This window comes from Thalia democratica, chromosome 7 (genome assembly GCF_965202585.1).
Source record: "Thalia democratica chromosome 7, ktThaDemo2.hap1.1, whole genome shotgun sequence".
Lineage (NCBI taxonomy): Eukaryota > Metazoa > Chordata > Thaliacea > Salpida > Salpidae > Thalia > Thalia democratica.
Window position 1 is genome coordinate 47,632,189 of NC_139171.1, and position 17,228 is coordinate 47,649,416.

At 25.0% G+C, this 17,228-nt stretch overlaps 1 protein-coding gene across 1 annotated transcript; it reads right to left on the bottom strand.

Moving 5' to 3' along the window:
* Nucleotides 1–2,817: 2,817 nt before the first annotated feature.
* LOC145840330 (uncharacterized) lies at nt 2,818–7,258 on the bottom strand. Its single transcript, XM_082947553.1, has 2 exons — nt 7,121–7,258; nt 2,818–5,940 (listed from the first exon to the last, which is right to left on the bottom strand). The coding sequence occupies exon 2, from the start codon at nt 5,919–5,921 to the stop codon at nt 4,254–4,256; it is 1,668 nt and encodes a 555-aa protein (XP_082803679.1). The 5' UTR covers nt 5,922–5,940; nt 7,121–7,258; the 3' UTR covers nt 2,818–4,253.
* Nucleotides 7,259–17,228: the final 9,970 nt, after the last annotated feature.

Genomic DNA, 17,228 nt, shown 5'->3' on the forward strand with positions numbered 1-17,228 from the left:
TAAATTTTGAAAGCATTTGTGTTTTTAACTAAACAATGGTGTTATACATTATAAAAAAAAAATTATCACTTAAAAACGACCCTTTAGTAAACAAAAAAAAGTCAATGATTCTTTTGTTTACAATAGTTTTTTTAGTATTTTCAATTTTATCCTGTTCTTTTAAATAAAGTTGAGCTTTTTCAGTGTAGAACGATTTACTAGCTTAAACTTAAAAAAATTAAATAATGATAAAAAAGGAAGTAAGTTTTTTGAAGACGAACATAAGTGTATAGATTTTAGTTAGATAAAGTAGTCTTAAGAAGTACATTTATGGGGCTGTAAAAACAAAAGTTTTATTGGGTTAAAAAAGCAATAAATAATTGAATGAAAGAAACCTTGTTCACCAAATTTAAAGATAAATAAAACTTGAGTAACGAGGTATATTAAACCTTAAATTTTTTTATTTTAACTTCACCAAAGTTTGAACTTAGATCAAAAAAAACTGTTGTTGTACTGCTTAAGTTTCTACTGATTTAGCTTAAGTACATTAAAGGGTTTTAGAAAGTTTAAAACTATTTCACAAAACGTAAGTAAATGTTTATTAATGATTAATATTTAAAAATCAACTTATAACAGAAAACAAACTGAATTTATCTAGGTAAACTATTTTTAATTTTAATAATTTTATCTTTGAAAAGCTTATTTTGGGTATTCCTATCAGTTCAACAAATTATAACGAAATAAATGCGATTCTTAATTCGATGTTTCGTAAAAACTGTTACTTAACTTACTACCAAAACTTATTTTATTGCTTATAAAAAGCTAGCTTTTAACTGATAAATATCTAACGCACCTCAGATTTTGATTAAATTTTATCTGTTGTATTGTGGAAAACCATTTTATAGTTTTTCAATAATTGGTATACATAAAAAATCATTATACTTCAAAAAATGCAACAAAGCTTTTATTTTATACCCATCGTTATTGTTTGAAGTACTTTTAAATGCTTCATCAGCAAGCTTTTTAATAATCGCAAATTTTTGTCCCGTGAAGTATTTTTTGTGAAGATTATCAGGACATAATTAGCTTACTTAATGGTCATTTAAACTCAACTTTGCTAAAAACAGCATCATTTTTTTTTAATTTCATTGTCCGCTAACACTTTCCAATAAGCTAGCTAACACTCATAGGAACATCGAAAATTAACCAATTTTTCATCCAAAATTCGGCAAGTTACAGCTTCTGAAAACACTTTGGAACATTTTTGTTTGTATATAATTTCTAGTGTTTTTTTCTAGCCGTTGTTTACTATACAAGGCTTTTAAAAGTTTTTTTAAACAGGGTTGTTTTAACAAAAAAATACTGAGCATTATTAGGGTGCAAATAAAAATTGTTTTACACGTGGCAATAATCACAAAGCAGGGTTGCCAAATGTTCTCCAAGTTTTTAATATTTCTTCCAGGTTTATAAAATAACACGTTTAAGGGTCTATTTTTTTAGTTTATAATTTAGTCAAAGGTAAAAAGCTAAGATAAATTGTATAACGACACTGAACAGATATATTAAAACCTCTTTAAATGTTTTTACTAATAAAAATATTTTTTACAATGAGAATTGTTTTTTATCTATACGATAATTTTTTTGTGTCAAATCGAAATTTTACTACTTAACATATAAAAATTGTTTAAAACTCCAGGTTTTTTAGTGATTTTCGTCAAAATTCCAGATTTTTTAGCCTAACTTGTCAAATTCCAGATTTTTTGGCTACCCTGACAAAAACACTTTTGCGGAGTTTAAGACGTTTTTAAAAAATCATCATAGAGGCTTTTTCTTTCTGTAATTTTCTATAACTGTTCGTTAATAATTTTTGAAAAAGTCAAGAAGTTTCTCCATTAAACTTTTTTCAAATCGTCTTAAACTTTGCACATGTTGTTTTGTAAAAATTGCCACATTTAAAACAATTTTATGCTAGCAACTTGGGTATCGAGTTTTAAAATTCCCTTACAGTTTATATTGAGGTGGTTTTTAGAAAATCGAGCCAAGCTTCCCTGAAATTTTTTCAAATCACCTCAAACTTTGCACAAGTTATTTCTTTGATGTTTTATGAACAAAAACATTGTACAGCTGAAAATACAAAAAATCCTTTTTTTGTAAGCACGTTTAATGAGCATGTTTAAATAGCTAAGAATTAAGAAAATTTTTAAATTTAATCTTTAGCTAGAACTTGCAATAAATATGGATTTTTAAAACATATAATTACAAAATTTCAGTTAGTATTACAACTTGGGTAGATTAACATCAATCGATTTAAAGAAAATATTAAAGTAGTTTAAAAAGTAGAGAAAATCTTAGTACTAACAGACCTTAGACGAGCACAATTACTTTATTCTAAGGATAAAAGTTAATTATGAATTATAAAAGTTAGCTTATAAACAGTAATTGTTTTTGCATCAACCAGTGAACTATTGTTTACTTATCAGAAAAATTGATTGTGTTAAAATATTAAAAAAAAATACAATAATACACTTTTGAAGTTTTATTTTTTGATTTTTAAAACAAACAACAGAAAAGTTTATGAATAAAAAACTATTAAATTATTGAAAAACATTTTAAAAGTTAATTTTTTGCTTAGTTTTTAATAATAAAAAAGTTAATTAATATACCAATTTGAAATGATACATTGAATAATGTCATGATAACCAATTTAAATTTGTATTAAAAAAATTACTTAAAATAAGTGTTTTCTAAATATGTCTCCGATATCTTAATATCATTAACATCTAGTGTATGCTAGCTTAAAAAATTTTCATTAACAAAAACTTTATCTGTTTAGTTCGAAAAAAAAAATATCACAAAAGCTTGAAACATTAAAATGCAATTCATAATATTTTCATGAGATAAAAAAATACATAGTCCAAATACTTAGAAAGTTTTATCTGGATAAAATTCTGTTTTTACTTACATAAAGTAAGTTCAAATTTTAAAATGTATAAACAACGATTGAAAAAAGTGTTTTCTGCTTGCGAAAGTTAAAAAAAAATCTTTTAAGCTTATGAGCAAACAACTGAAAGTATAACTTTTTTTATTGGCCAGTTACACCTACCTAACCATAATTAATTTCATATACAAACACTCTAGTTGAAATTAAGCACCTAAAAAATATTAAGAAAAACTTGATCAATACACAAAAACTATAGTCGTACTATGTAAAGGGGGTGAAAAACATGATTAAAACACGATTTGAACGTATGATTTTTGAAATTAGCCAGTATTTTTTTTTTAAGTTTCTTCATAACTTTCAAAAACGGATTAAAAAAACGGAAAGTTCGGCAAGTGTCTCACAGACATGTAAAGTTCAAGTTTTTAATCAACTTTTAACGTACATTTGTTAGCAGCGAATATTTTTATCAGAAGTTTAAACATTTTCAATGTTGTGCAAATTTTAAATTTATACTATATATAGTCAACACATATGATTTGTATGATAAAAATCTCTTTGTAATTAATATTAAAATTTGTTAAAAAATAGTGCATGAATTTTTCAAAAAACAAACAGTTCTGTTGCAAATAAAAAAAATTACCTAAATACTATAGTGGTTGGTCACATCACTCTTATTTGTAAAAATAATTCTTTCGTTTACTTTTACTAATAGTATGAAATATTACATGCTTTTTACACAGTATAAAACCGATTTACTTTTAGATGTTATGCTTTGTGAAAATATTTCTGTACGTACTGTATTGAACATCACTGTTTATGTGCTTTAAGTTCATTAAAATAAAGCATAGTTTTGTTTCTTTCAAAAACTTTAAGAATATATATCTTTAGTTATCTAAGTTTACATACATGAAACATTACAAGCAATAAAAATGCATAAGTTTGATGAACAATTCCAAAAAAAGAAAACTTACTTCCAATTTGAAACTGTTTCTATTTATAGATTTTTTTAAATGAGTTAAAAGTTAGTTTTTTATGGTTCTGATGTAAAAAAAGTAGTAGGAGATACAACTTTGATCAAGTAAAGTTTCTTCAACTTTTTGGTTTAATCATTCCAGTAATAAACTATTGAAGTTTAAAAATCCGAAATGTTATGTGATATAGTCAGCTTATTTTAAGCTGTATTAATAACATGTAGTCAAGAAATCAAAATTAACATTAAAAAGTGGACCGGATGTTCTTAACCTTTTATTTTTTGAGTTAAGCTAAATACCACAATTGCAATTTAATGCCCTTTTGTGTTTTAATTTAATCAATAAAATTTCGTATTTTAGTTTTATTCCATATACATTGGTGAAATTACATCTAATCTAATAAGATCAGTACCTTCTTCTAATGGTGGTTCTACATAAATTTTTGTGTTAAAATTTGAACTCTTCTCTACAATTTCTCCATTTCGATAATTTTCAATAAACTCTTTAAATTCTTCATCAATATTATCGGATATATTTAGGGTTATTTCTTGACCGGGAGCGTAACTTTTTCTTTCAACAAGTCTCATGTAAAACTCCATTAGCTGTTCAGTCAACAAAAAAGTCAAATCGCTAAGACGTTTAAAAGAGTCTGGTATCAATTCAAGTGCACAAGAGTCAAAGCAAACGGATAAAACTTCTGAGCTCGTTTTTGTCGCATTGATGAGTTCGGATTTTAGTAAACCTACAACTGGAAAAAAGCAGCTACTACTAGACACGCTAGATTGGTTTTGTTTCGGACTGTTAAATAAGTCGACTGCACCTTGAGACCAAACTATAACGAACTTGTCGCACGACATTACTGTATCGTGTATGTACTGATGCACGCTGTTCAATATTAATCTCTGATTCCAGTTGTCATAAACTACTTCCACACCGACGCTTACAAGGAACCTGGACAACTTTTGCGCAAGAATCTCTACACTATTGTCAGTGTCAAAAAAGCACACATAAACTCTTGTTTTTTTTTCAATGAATTTATCTTCTTCTTTTAAACTTATTTCAGATTGATTTGAAAACAATTTTTTAAACTTTTTTTTCTTTACGTTTTTCAATATAAAGTAAACTGCAATACACAAGACGACAAAAACAAAAATAGTGACAACAATAACTATAGCAACATTTCTCAAACTAAAACTACTGGAGCATTCATCAATGAAAATTTTATCCCTTAGAGCTTTTTTACCGAACCTTACAGTTAATTTCATACTGCTTTGTTTAGGGTCGAAAAGAATTGTATCTCGCATATAAATATTTCTACAAGGTGAACGATAATAGGTTTTCATAATTTTATTTTGTGTTGTAGTTAAAACTACTTTGTTGTCACCATCTACAATATTTGATATTTTAGGCAGGTACACTCCTAAACTTATGCTACCGTTGAAACACAACGAAGTGTTGCTCAATACTTTTACATAAGGAAGGTCTTCACTTACGATTTCAAACTCATAGCTGTCATAAGAACTTTCTACAGGGGGACACGAAACAATGGTTGTAACAGTAAGCACCCCATTCAGTGTAGTCAAAGGTGAAACTTTGACCAGAAGAAAGTCATTGTGTCCTATTTCGTCAAACAGGTACATCGGAATCACCATTTGTCCGTAATCCTCTAAGCTATTTTTAAGACATACATACTTTTTGAGCCTCGATAATACTTTTTTCTCTATGTTAAATTTAGTAATGCTAACGGTGTAACCGTTTGTGTTTAGAAAAAAAGTGTCGAGTTCAGGAATAATGTTGAGTTTTATTGCGCTTGATGTTCCGTTTAAATATTTCAATTCCACATGAGGTGCAGATAAGTAATTGTTTGAAGTCTTGTTACAACTTTGATTACTAATGTAGCAGTCGACAGCTTGAAGTGTTTCGTTTTGGTCATCGACTTTTGTTACCCTTGTGGAACAATTTTGATTTAGAATATATGTGCTTGATACAACTTTTGAGACTACAAGGTAAAACAGTAGATAACGAAACATCACCCTATTTATAACAAATCTGAAAAAAGCTTTGCTATTTATTGAGTCTTGTATATAAACAACAAAAAGCGATATATAAAACCACACAATTTTTGTTTAATTTTACTCAAAGATTACAATAAAAAACAGTATTAAACTATTGATATTTTATAAAAATACAACTTTGCTTATAACAGGGTTCGTGCGCGAAATTTTTTTCATTTAGCCTGACAGGGACCAATTTAGCCTGACATTTTTTCAAAGTAAGGAAAATCCTCTTTAGAAGTCATTTTAGATATTGGGGGGTCTTGATTAGTACTATTGTAGTCTCCAACTTTAACCAGCTTAATATAAAAAATATTTTGAGCTTTAAAAATCTGCAAAAAGCAACTCATAGCTTAGTTACAAGTTACAACTCAATAAAATAAGACTAAATTGTGAAAAAGGTGATTGAACCCCCCTATGCCCTTAACATAACAAATTCAGTGATAAGTTTTAAAATAAGTGTTATATCTAATCTATTACTAGTATAAAATTTAATATATATTACTAAACACAATTGTTCAATGTAACAACATTATAACTAGAAGATTTATAATAAAACGACGTGCATTGTGGTGTTTTATTAAAATTTAAAATGAAACGCTTACACGAGTACTAAAATTCAGGCAAACAGCTAATTTGTTGAACTAAACTGTAATGTTTAAACTGTATATTTTTATGAATTTTCATAATTATGACGTATATAATCTACTCAGAATAAAATAATGAAGAATCTTAAAAATTTTTTAGAGATACAACAAAAGGTTTTAAGCATTTATTTTTACAAATACTGACTGATTTTGTCTTTAATAACTAAATCATTATTTATAAATTAATTCACATCTCAATTTGATCTTAAAAAGATTTCTCAATTTATTTTTTTATAAAAATTTTGAAGCATTTGAACTCAGAAAAACTGAAATTCTCAGATTTTTAAATAAAAAAACTGATTTAGCCTGACGTTTTTCAACTTTTTGCAAAAAAACTGATTTAGCCTGACTTAGCCTGATTTAGCCTGACGCGCACGAACCCTGTTATAATTTCTGCTATAAATATTATAAGTACCATGTTGTAAAAAATAACTTTTACAGCAAAACTCTAGTTAGTATTTGTTTCAGAAAACAAAATATTTTATTAGCTAGTGTGCTCTTGTACTGAAAAAGCAAATAATAACTTACTAATTTATTTCATCAAGCAGCCTTAATATATATATAAACTTTCATGTTGGTATTATAAATTACTTTTTTTTCTAAAGAATTTAAACAGTTTTAAATAAAAATATTTGTTAATAAAAGTTGTAAAACGTTAAAGTTATAAAGAGAGTACACAAAAAATTGAGCTAAGATTGAACAAATGTAATGATTAAATTACTGATAAAGACTAGTTATAGTAAAAGTATTAAAAAAGGTAGATGCTAAGAAGAATTACTAGTACGTATAGTATTTTTTGCAATCAAGTGTAACATGTTGAAAAAAAACAGCTAAAACTATTCAAAAGTCTATACTTAATAACTGTACCTACTCAATAATATATATTAATTCATAATACAAAAATTTAGTTCTAATAAATTGTTTTTTTAAACAATGAAAACTAATTTTTATATTTAACCAACTGTGATTTTTCAAAACAAAGTATATTTTTTCGGATGTTTAGAGTGTAATAATAAAATGTGTAACTGCAAAATTTTAAGACTAAAAATATATTACAATTATTCCAAGTACTTGAACTACTTTTTTTGGCAAAAAGTGCAAATTAACTTTTAATAAACTTATATAATAACAAAATACTTAACATATTGCTTTTTATCATTAATATTTAAAATAAAAAAACTTAGCTCTAAGATTATCAATCAAAGTTATTAAAATTAGTCATTCATTTAGTTATACTTGTCCTGGACATGACTTTAAACTGTATCCTGGTGTATGACTCGATAACCGAAAGGTTTTTTCGTACACCAGGTCCTTGGACCAAATATTTGAGCGTTTTTTTTTTGTTCAATAAACATTATATACATAGTTATTTTAAAAAAGTATAATTGAGATGTTTAACGAAAAGTAGTTATTTTTGTTTGTTTTGAATGAAATACAGTCGCAAGTTATAGAGTGTATAATTATTATTTAAAAATAAAAATTATACGATTTAATAAAACTGTCTTTTTTGTTTTTTTTTTTGAATTATCAAAAGCAGTAAATTAAATCAACTGAAGAAAAAAACATTTTAAATTGTGATTAATTTAAGGCATCAAAATTGTGACTAAGAAATTTATTTTAAGCTTTGAGTTGGAACTTTAAAATTTCTTTAAAATTCTTAACTGATTGGTCTATTCTAGCATAATGTTAAAAGATTGAAGCTAAACGTGTAAAACATTTTTGTAAACAAATAACTTTTTATATATTTAAATAAGACAATACTCGAACTATTAAGTCAATATGCATAAAATTGTTATAGCATAAATTGAATCTCAGTTGTACACAAGCAATTTTCTAACTATTATTCTTAGATATTTTGCTAAAACCATTGTAAAATTTTTTTGAGTCATTACAAAAGTTATTTAAACTATTTTTTTAAATATTATTTCAAATGAACAAAAAAATTTACATATTTTCTGAACTAATACAAAATGAATAAACACCATACATTTAGTATAGACAGCTTAAATAAAATACTTCGTTTTATGAGAGACAATTGTTTCATCAGACTCAAATAAAACTATAAATTAATTTATAAACAAAACTTTTTTATTTAAGCTGAATACTAGCACCTAAAATTATTATTTGAGTTTCTCTAAATCATTGTTTAATGTAAGCGCATAAACATGTAAATGTATACAAATATAATCATAAAAACTTAAAATAATAAATTTGACTGCTGACTTAGTTCTGTTACTTTTCCATATAGGTAAAAGCTTTTTTTCTTAATATTGATTCAATGTCATAGAAATAAAAAATTAGTCTGAGATTTACAACAATAGTTTTTTACTGGACTTAGTTCATAATCTTTATTAATAGTGAAGGGCATAGGGGAGTAAATCATATTTTTTAGATTTGATCTTATTTTGTTAAGTTTTAACTAAGGTACAAGTTGCTTTTTACAGAATTTTAAAACTCAGAACAAATTTTAAGATATAGCCGGTCAAAGTCAAAAACTACAATAGGTTCCTTATGAGAGGCGCAAACTAATTGGCAATATCTAGAAATCACTAAAAATATACCTCCTTCTACCTTTTTTGAGATAATTACCTAAAACTTTCAGAAAATGTTCCTTTAAGTATTACAAAAAAGCTGTGGCCACAAAATTAAAAAACTAAAATGATAAAAATTTCATGACAAAAAAAACAAATTTTTTGTTTATCTTTGAACTAAAATTTTGTGACTATACAAATCTCTAAATATTGCAAGAAACATTTCCTGACTTTTTTCCTTAAAAATCTTGAGTTTATATAAAGTATAAAAGTAGTGTCATGATTGAGTGGTAATCCTATAAACTAAATAAGCAATTAATTTTATTTTTATTTGATATTAAACTTCTGCAACCATTTTAAAAAATCAAAGCACTTAGTGCTCTGAAATATTTTTTTTTATTTGTAATTTGAGTGAATATAAATAAACTAGGCCTTAAAAATAGAGTTAATTACTAAATTACATGTATATTATTCACTAAAGTCAAAACTAAAATAGTCATTAAAGTCCGGAGGAACTACATCAACAGTTAAACAGTTTCCTTCAGGCAAGGGTGGCTCTACATGCAAAAAATTCTCTTCATAGTCATCATCAATTACAGGAGGTTTTATTAGTAAAGAAACTTTGCTTTCATCTTCTAATTTATCATCACGTGGTTCAGAATACTTTGACAAAACTTTATAGTTATGTAAAAGATTGTACATCTCTTGAAACTGATTAAAAAAATCAAGATGTTTATCAACTTGCTTTTTAAACCAAACTGGTATCAATTTATTGCACTCCTCTTCAAAATAAACAGATACAACCTTGTCTTTACTTATAGTATTCCTAAGTAGACTTTGTTTTAATTGAAAGGCCATGCTGCAAAAAATGTCAGGATTACTCTGAAACTCAGCTTCATTATCAAACGCCATAACAGCTTCTTTGGACCATATAAAAATAAACTTATTGCAAGTTTCAAAAATGTTTTCCATCCACGCACTGCCACTTGACTCACTTGTTGGGTCCCACACAGCAACATTTACTTTTATTCCCAGCTTTTCTCTTAAGTACCTCGTGAACCCAATAACTTGTTTTTCAAAACATTTTCTTCTATCAGAAAACCCAACATACACCTCTGTGTTGTTTTGACTTAAAATTGTTATATCTTTACATTCAGTTGCATTGGATTTACTGTTTTTAAAGAAATGATTATATACAATAAATACAGCAAACAAAACTGAAAATGCTAAGGAAACTAAAGCAAAGTTTGTGTATGAGGAACTATAATCAACAATTTCAAGGTTTAAAACTAAATTTTCATCTACTCCTATAGATAAATGTTGTCCAACAATTAATTTATGCTCTTTGAGATCAATAGTCAGCTCTTTTATTCCATAACCATCTTTATAGATAGTTCGTAAATATCCAATCATTCTATTACTATTTTTTCTATCAAATAAATTTATTTTCAAACTACTTTTTTGGAGACTCTGAGGTATTTGGACTAAAAGTGAAATCTTATCGTCAGTGATGTACTGTGTTTTATGATGCAGAAAACTCAAAGATACATTATTTTTTAACTGACATTGATCATAAAGTGTAATGTTTGAAGAACTGCAGTTTCCCACTTTAAGTAAGCAGCGTTTGTTGTCAAATCCCATGTAAACCATTTTCTTTTTAGTGCAGTTTTCTATTTCATATGTAGGAGGAAGCATGTCAACTAAAACATGCACATCATCATCTGGCTGAAAACCATACACTGATAAATGAAACTTACATTTAGGACATGTGATCAAATCATTTTGATTTTTAAAACACAAGTACTTTGTCAAATTTTGAAACTTTCCCTCATATTCAGATTTTACTACCTGAAATTTTAGCTTCAACCCAACAAAGTTTTTTCTATTATTTCCATTGTCATTGGGTTTTACAACCATGTTTTGAACAATTTGCTTACCATCAAAATACACTTCTGTAATCATAACTGAAGGTTTGTCAGTTCCACTTGTTTCTGAATTTATTATCAAGCATTCAGTATCCTGCAGTTTATAAGGCACTTTATACACTTTATTTTTCTCATAAGATATATGCCATTCATTGTCAAGTTTTTCATCAGTTGATATAAGTTCTAAACTTGTAACTAAACTTACAAGAACGAAGAGAATTAAAATACTTGAATATATTTTTTTCATCTCTTCATAGCTTATAAATAAAATTACTTTTTGACTAAGAATCTGTAAAAAATGTATATACATACTTATACTCTATTTTAAAAGGCTACTAAATAAAAGATAATACTTTTGTGAGCTTGTATAATATAAAAGCTACTTGCTTAATAAAAGTTAATTAATTTAAAAATTAAGTATAACCTGTGTAAATATAGGGAAGTTTTTTTGGCTAAATTAAAAAATATTTTTAAAATATGTTCAAAATTTAATAAATAACTGTTTTAATAAATTGAAAAAAAAAAGTATGCATATGAATATATTTTTGATATTAGTATTAAACCTGTATATAAGAAAAACAGCTGTAGTAAGAAAAAAATTACTTTAATGAATTCTGTATCAAAATTTTTTGATTTTCACTAAACATTAGTAAATAAACCTAAAATAGAAAAGTACAGAAATAAAAAAAAAAATTTTAACTTTAGCTTTTTATTACTATAGATCTTAAATTACTAGAAAATTAATTTTTGTTCAAATTTTAGTTGTATTTCATAAATAAATAATACAAACTCACACTTTATTCATAATCATAAAGTGTAAAGTAATTTTAGTAAAACATAATTTTTAACATTTTGGGAAAAACTAAGTATTAAATCAATTATAATGCTGATACGTACAATCTATGCATGAAACAGGTACAGACATCTTTAAAACTATAACTAAATTTGATTAAAAAACCATAAGTACTATTCAAAGTTGGAAGCACTATAGGGTTGCCCATTTAAAACAAAAAAAGACTTGAGAGATCAAAAACTAGCCTAACTATTGAAAATTATGGAAAAAATTGACCTTTTTAGTTTATAATAAATAAATTTAAATCTAACTATGTATTTATATAGATTATTTAAAACAAAACATCTTTTTAGATTAAACATATTAGGATTAATACATTGATTAAAATTATGGTTAGAAAATACATTGAATACAATATACTTGCAGCTTGATATTGATGCAACATCATCCAGTTTTCTTACTATTTTAATAAACATAATGTTTTTTGGTAAGTCTAACAATAAAAATTCCCCTTTTTTGAGTTTACTATATAGCTTTGTTATTTGTAAGTTTACTTAGAGATGCTCTCAAAATTGGTATAAAAATTATTAAAAAATTCTAGAATACGTTTTAAATGAAGCAAAAAACAACACAAAATTTAATGTAGCTATACAGTATAAAAATAATGATAATAATAATAATAATAATAATAATAATAATAATAATAATAATAATAATAATAATAATAATAATAATAATAATAATAATAATAATAATTTTAATAATAATAATAATAATAATAATAATAATAATAATAATAATAATAATAATAATAATAATAATAATAATAATAATAATAATAATAATAATAATAATAATAATAATAATAATAATAATAATAATAACAATAACAATAACAATAACAATAACAATAACAATAACAATAACAATAATAATAATAATAATAATAATAATAATAATAATAATAATAATAATAATAATAATAATAATAATAATAATAATAATAATAATAATAATAATAATAATAATAATAATAATAATAATAATAATAATAATAATAATAATAATAATAATAATAATAATAATAATAATAATAATAATAATAATAATAATAATAATAATAATAATAATAATAATAATAATAATAATAATAATAATAATAATAATAATAATAATAATAATAATAATAATAATAATAATAATAATAATAATAATAATAATAATAATAATAATAATAATAATAATAATAATAATAATAATAATAATAATAATATGACCTAAATTATATAAATGAATATCGAAGCAAAAATTATTTTAACTATTTATAATAATGTTTTATATGTTTCAGCACGTAGGTAATAATTTAAAAAAAAAAATTATTTTTTTGTTGCTAATTTATGTTTTTACTCTGTAGTTTTATTTATTTTTTAATTTGCTTTTTAATTTAACAGAGCAAAGAGATAGCATTAATTCTAAAAAATGTGTTTTGGTATGTTATCTACTTTAACTTTAATATTTTTACAAACTTTTGTTCTTTGTTTTAAATATGAGTTAACTTATATTTTGACTCTAATGTTTATTGACTCAAAAATTTGTATAATCTTTATGTAAACGCACAGTTTAAGAAGACCATTTTAAAAAACTTAAATTTATTAATATATTTAATGTTATACGATTTAAATCAAAAAAAAAAAAATTAGTTTTTAAGACATGAATACTAATGTGAGAAAATAAAAAAAATAGTTTAAGTTATACTAAATAATTATCTTTCTACACATTAGAAAAAAAGCTTTTTATCTAAGCTCTAAAACTTAATATTCAGATAAAGTTTCTAGGTACTTCTTGCAATTAGGTTAGGATTCTTTCACACTTCAGAAAACGTACAAGATGTTTATTTTAAACTTGTAGCCAAACATACTTTTTTGTTCGAAACTAAGTGAATTTTTTTTGTTTTATTAAATATAGTTAAATAAAATTACAGCACTCAAAATTTTAGTATGGCACAAATTGGGCGGTTTTTAATACTACACTTTCTTGAAATTAGATCGTAAAAAGTCAGTTTTGATAACCTATGGTCAAAAAAGTAATGATCCGAAAAAAAAAACTTTATAGATCTACTTAGATAGATAAACTTATTTATAACGGATCTACTTTAAGTTATATAAATAAATCTTAATTATTTTAAAAAATAACTTTGAAAAGTATGTTTACAATTATTTCTTTATTCCGGAGTTGATAATTAATGATGTGTAAAAGTTAGTAATTTTGATTAAAGTTCAACATTAATTTCAAATACGTTTCAAATAATCAAAAAATTTAACCCTCGAAATTAGTCAGATTGATTTTGGTATAACGTTACCAGGAAAAGAATTCTTTTAAATATAGCTAAAGCTACTTTAAATTACAGCTACACTAAAACACTAAAAAAGTACATAAACTTTATAATTTTTTTTTTGTTTGTTAGAAATATTTAATCTAAGTAATCGCTAAAGTTAACATAAAGGTTTGATCATACCACTACGATTACTGATCACAAGTTTTCGATGGACGGTGACATAGGGCTCGTTTTTGTTCAAACTTGTCAGTCAGCCGCAACCGAAAAAATTGCAGTTGTCAATCTACAAAAGATTTATCATTCACTAATCGCTAAAGTAATAAATTGGTTTTAAAAGGTAGTATAACAAAAAAAAAGCTTAAAAAACGGCGTGTCGTTTGCTACATGGTGTTTTAAAAATTGTTTCGAAATGCATTATCACAATACTACTCCGCGACTGAAGTACTCAAGTTCTAAAAGATCTTCGATTTGTAAACTTTTTATCAAAATTTTGTTTAATATGTGTATAAAATTTTCGCAACTTCATCGATTTATTCTTTTAGAAGAGCTTCTTAAGTCTATTAAATTATTTTGAATTAGTTCTATTTCTGCATCAAATGCTTGAATTTTTTTATGCATGATTGTCATATGCTTGGCATGGATGAGGTGAAGATACAAGCTTAGGTAAAGATACAAGCTTAGGAGCCAGTCCTTAATTTTTTTCGCAATGCTATGTTAACGATAAATTAGCATTGTCTTGCAAATTAATATTAGTTTTTCAAGTTTGAGTTCACTAAGTTTTTTAGATTAAGTTGATGTTGAGCTTAAATTTAGTTAAAAAATAAAGCTTTTTATTTCATAGAATATGATGTATTGTTTCTAATTAGTCTAAAAATGTTTAAATCTATACTTAAGTAAATATTCTAAGTTGTTTCAAGACAAACATATTTTTTGTTGTTGTTAAGCTGAAATGATTGCATAAAAGTTTGAGTTGTTTTAGGTGTTACTAAAATTTAGCAGAATTAATATAACGGTCTGATTGAGAAAATTTAAAGTAAAAACACTAAGCTTATTTCATATTTTCTAAGTATTAATGTATACATAAATTTTTTTGTTAAATAATTCTGAAAAATATAAAACATTATTTTAATATAAATAATTAAATTTTTTTTTTAAACATCTGCAGTAACTATAAAATTATATAATAAAAATTAAATACTACTTAAATAAAGACTTAAATTATATACCTTTTTTTGTATCGATACAATTTATTTCTATATTTACTTTTATATTTATTTTTACGAGTTATAAACACTAAAATATATTTATTGTACAGGAAAAGTTTATATCTTTCTTTTTTAACTAACATAAATAATACGACGTTATAATATAAATAATTTAAATAATGAAGTAAAATTTGAGATATTTCTTGAAGTTTAAAAAAAAATTAAAACAAAGGTTTAAAATAATAATTTTCATATCTTAAGTAAGCATAACATTAACTTTTAATACTTAATTTTAAAACATAAAGCTTGTTATTTAGAGTAGAGGTTATAAAGTTGCGGCTTGCTGGCCAAAGCAGCTTACGCTGGAAACGCGTTAGACAAATAAAATTTTGAACACAAACTGACTTATACGGAAGATTTTAACAAAAGGAAAAAGAAAAGAAATATATTTTTATTATTATTGTAAGTTTATTGTCATACAAAGGACCCAGGCATCAAAACCTAGGCCACTTATACAGAAAGACATACAACAAAAAGACAAAAATAAACCAAAATTGTACATTAAAAATGAAAAAAAAACTGAGTTTAACTAATTAAAGTTTAAAATTAACATAAAAACACAAAAATTATAACACAAAATTTATAATTCCGATGCTTCCGAAAAGGGAACAACAATATCCTACTTCAACTTCACCCGAACAAATGGTTTCACTCCAAAACTGGTTCCACTTTCATTCGAACAACTGGCTTCACATTATTTGAACAACTGTCTCAGCCTTCATTTGAGTAACTGGTTTAACTTTTATCCATACAACTTGTTTCACTTTATTCGTATAACTAGAACCGCTTTTATCTGAACAACGTGTTTCACTTTTGTTAGGAGAGCCTGCTTCATATTTACTTTCAAATCTTTAATACTCAGATAACTCAGCGTTTGTTGGACTTTCGTAGTAGTATCAAAAAAAAACTTCAGTTCACCATTTTGCGAATCAGTAAAGCCAAATGTAAGTAAATTATGTTTTGAATTAATAAACAAGCATTTTAAACAAAACAACAGTCTATGGCCTATGCAGTTTAATAAACAAAAACAATTGAAAGTTGTCGTATAGTTGCATGAGCAATGTAAAATTTTCAATTCAAGTACACAATAAAAAAACCTTTAAAAATATAGAAAAAACTAAAAGTACTAACACAGAAGAGTAACTCTGCAACTGCAGAAACAAAAACCTATGCCCATTCAAAAACAAATGCATAACCAACAACGTAATTTATAAAGCTACGGTGAGCACAAAAAAAGAAATAAAGAAATACGTAAGAAGCACTGGGGGGACCTTTTAAAACAAAGTGGTATGGCCATACTAGAGATTTAAAAGTCCACAAGGGAAACGGCACCGAACTGTCGAAATATATTTGGAATTTAAAAACATTAATATTGATTACAACATTAACTGGAACATTTTACAACACATCGAAGAAATAAGGAATCTGCAGAGAATCTGCATGACCTTGTACCTATGAGAAGATGGAAATAGCGAACGCTGACGGTGGAACTTCATTAAATTAAAGGAACGAGTCAATATGTTCATGTATTCATTTTAAAACTAGAGACAATTTGACAAAATTATCCCTACTTTAAATTGTACAAGCAGATATCAGAACCGACCAAAGTAACCAATTTTAAAGTATCAAATTTATAAAACTATTAGATTTTGTAAACCTAGCTTACAATTACGCAACGATACGAAAATTGAATACTTTTAAACAATAAAAGCAGTTATTCAGTCTAGTCTAGTGTTTTAGTTGCAAGAGTTTTTTTTTGTTCACAGTTTTGACAAGCCTGCTAATTG

Bases quoted from the DNA above. Each gene is read 5' to 3' on its own strand.
- LOC145840330 (XM_082947553.1), bottom strand. From the start codon at position 5,921: ATGTTTCGTTATCTACTGTTTTACCTTGTAGTCTCAAAAGTTGTATCA.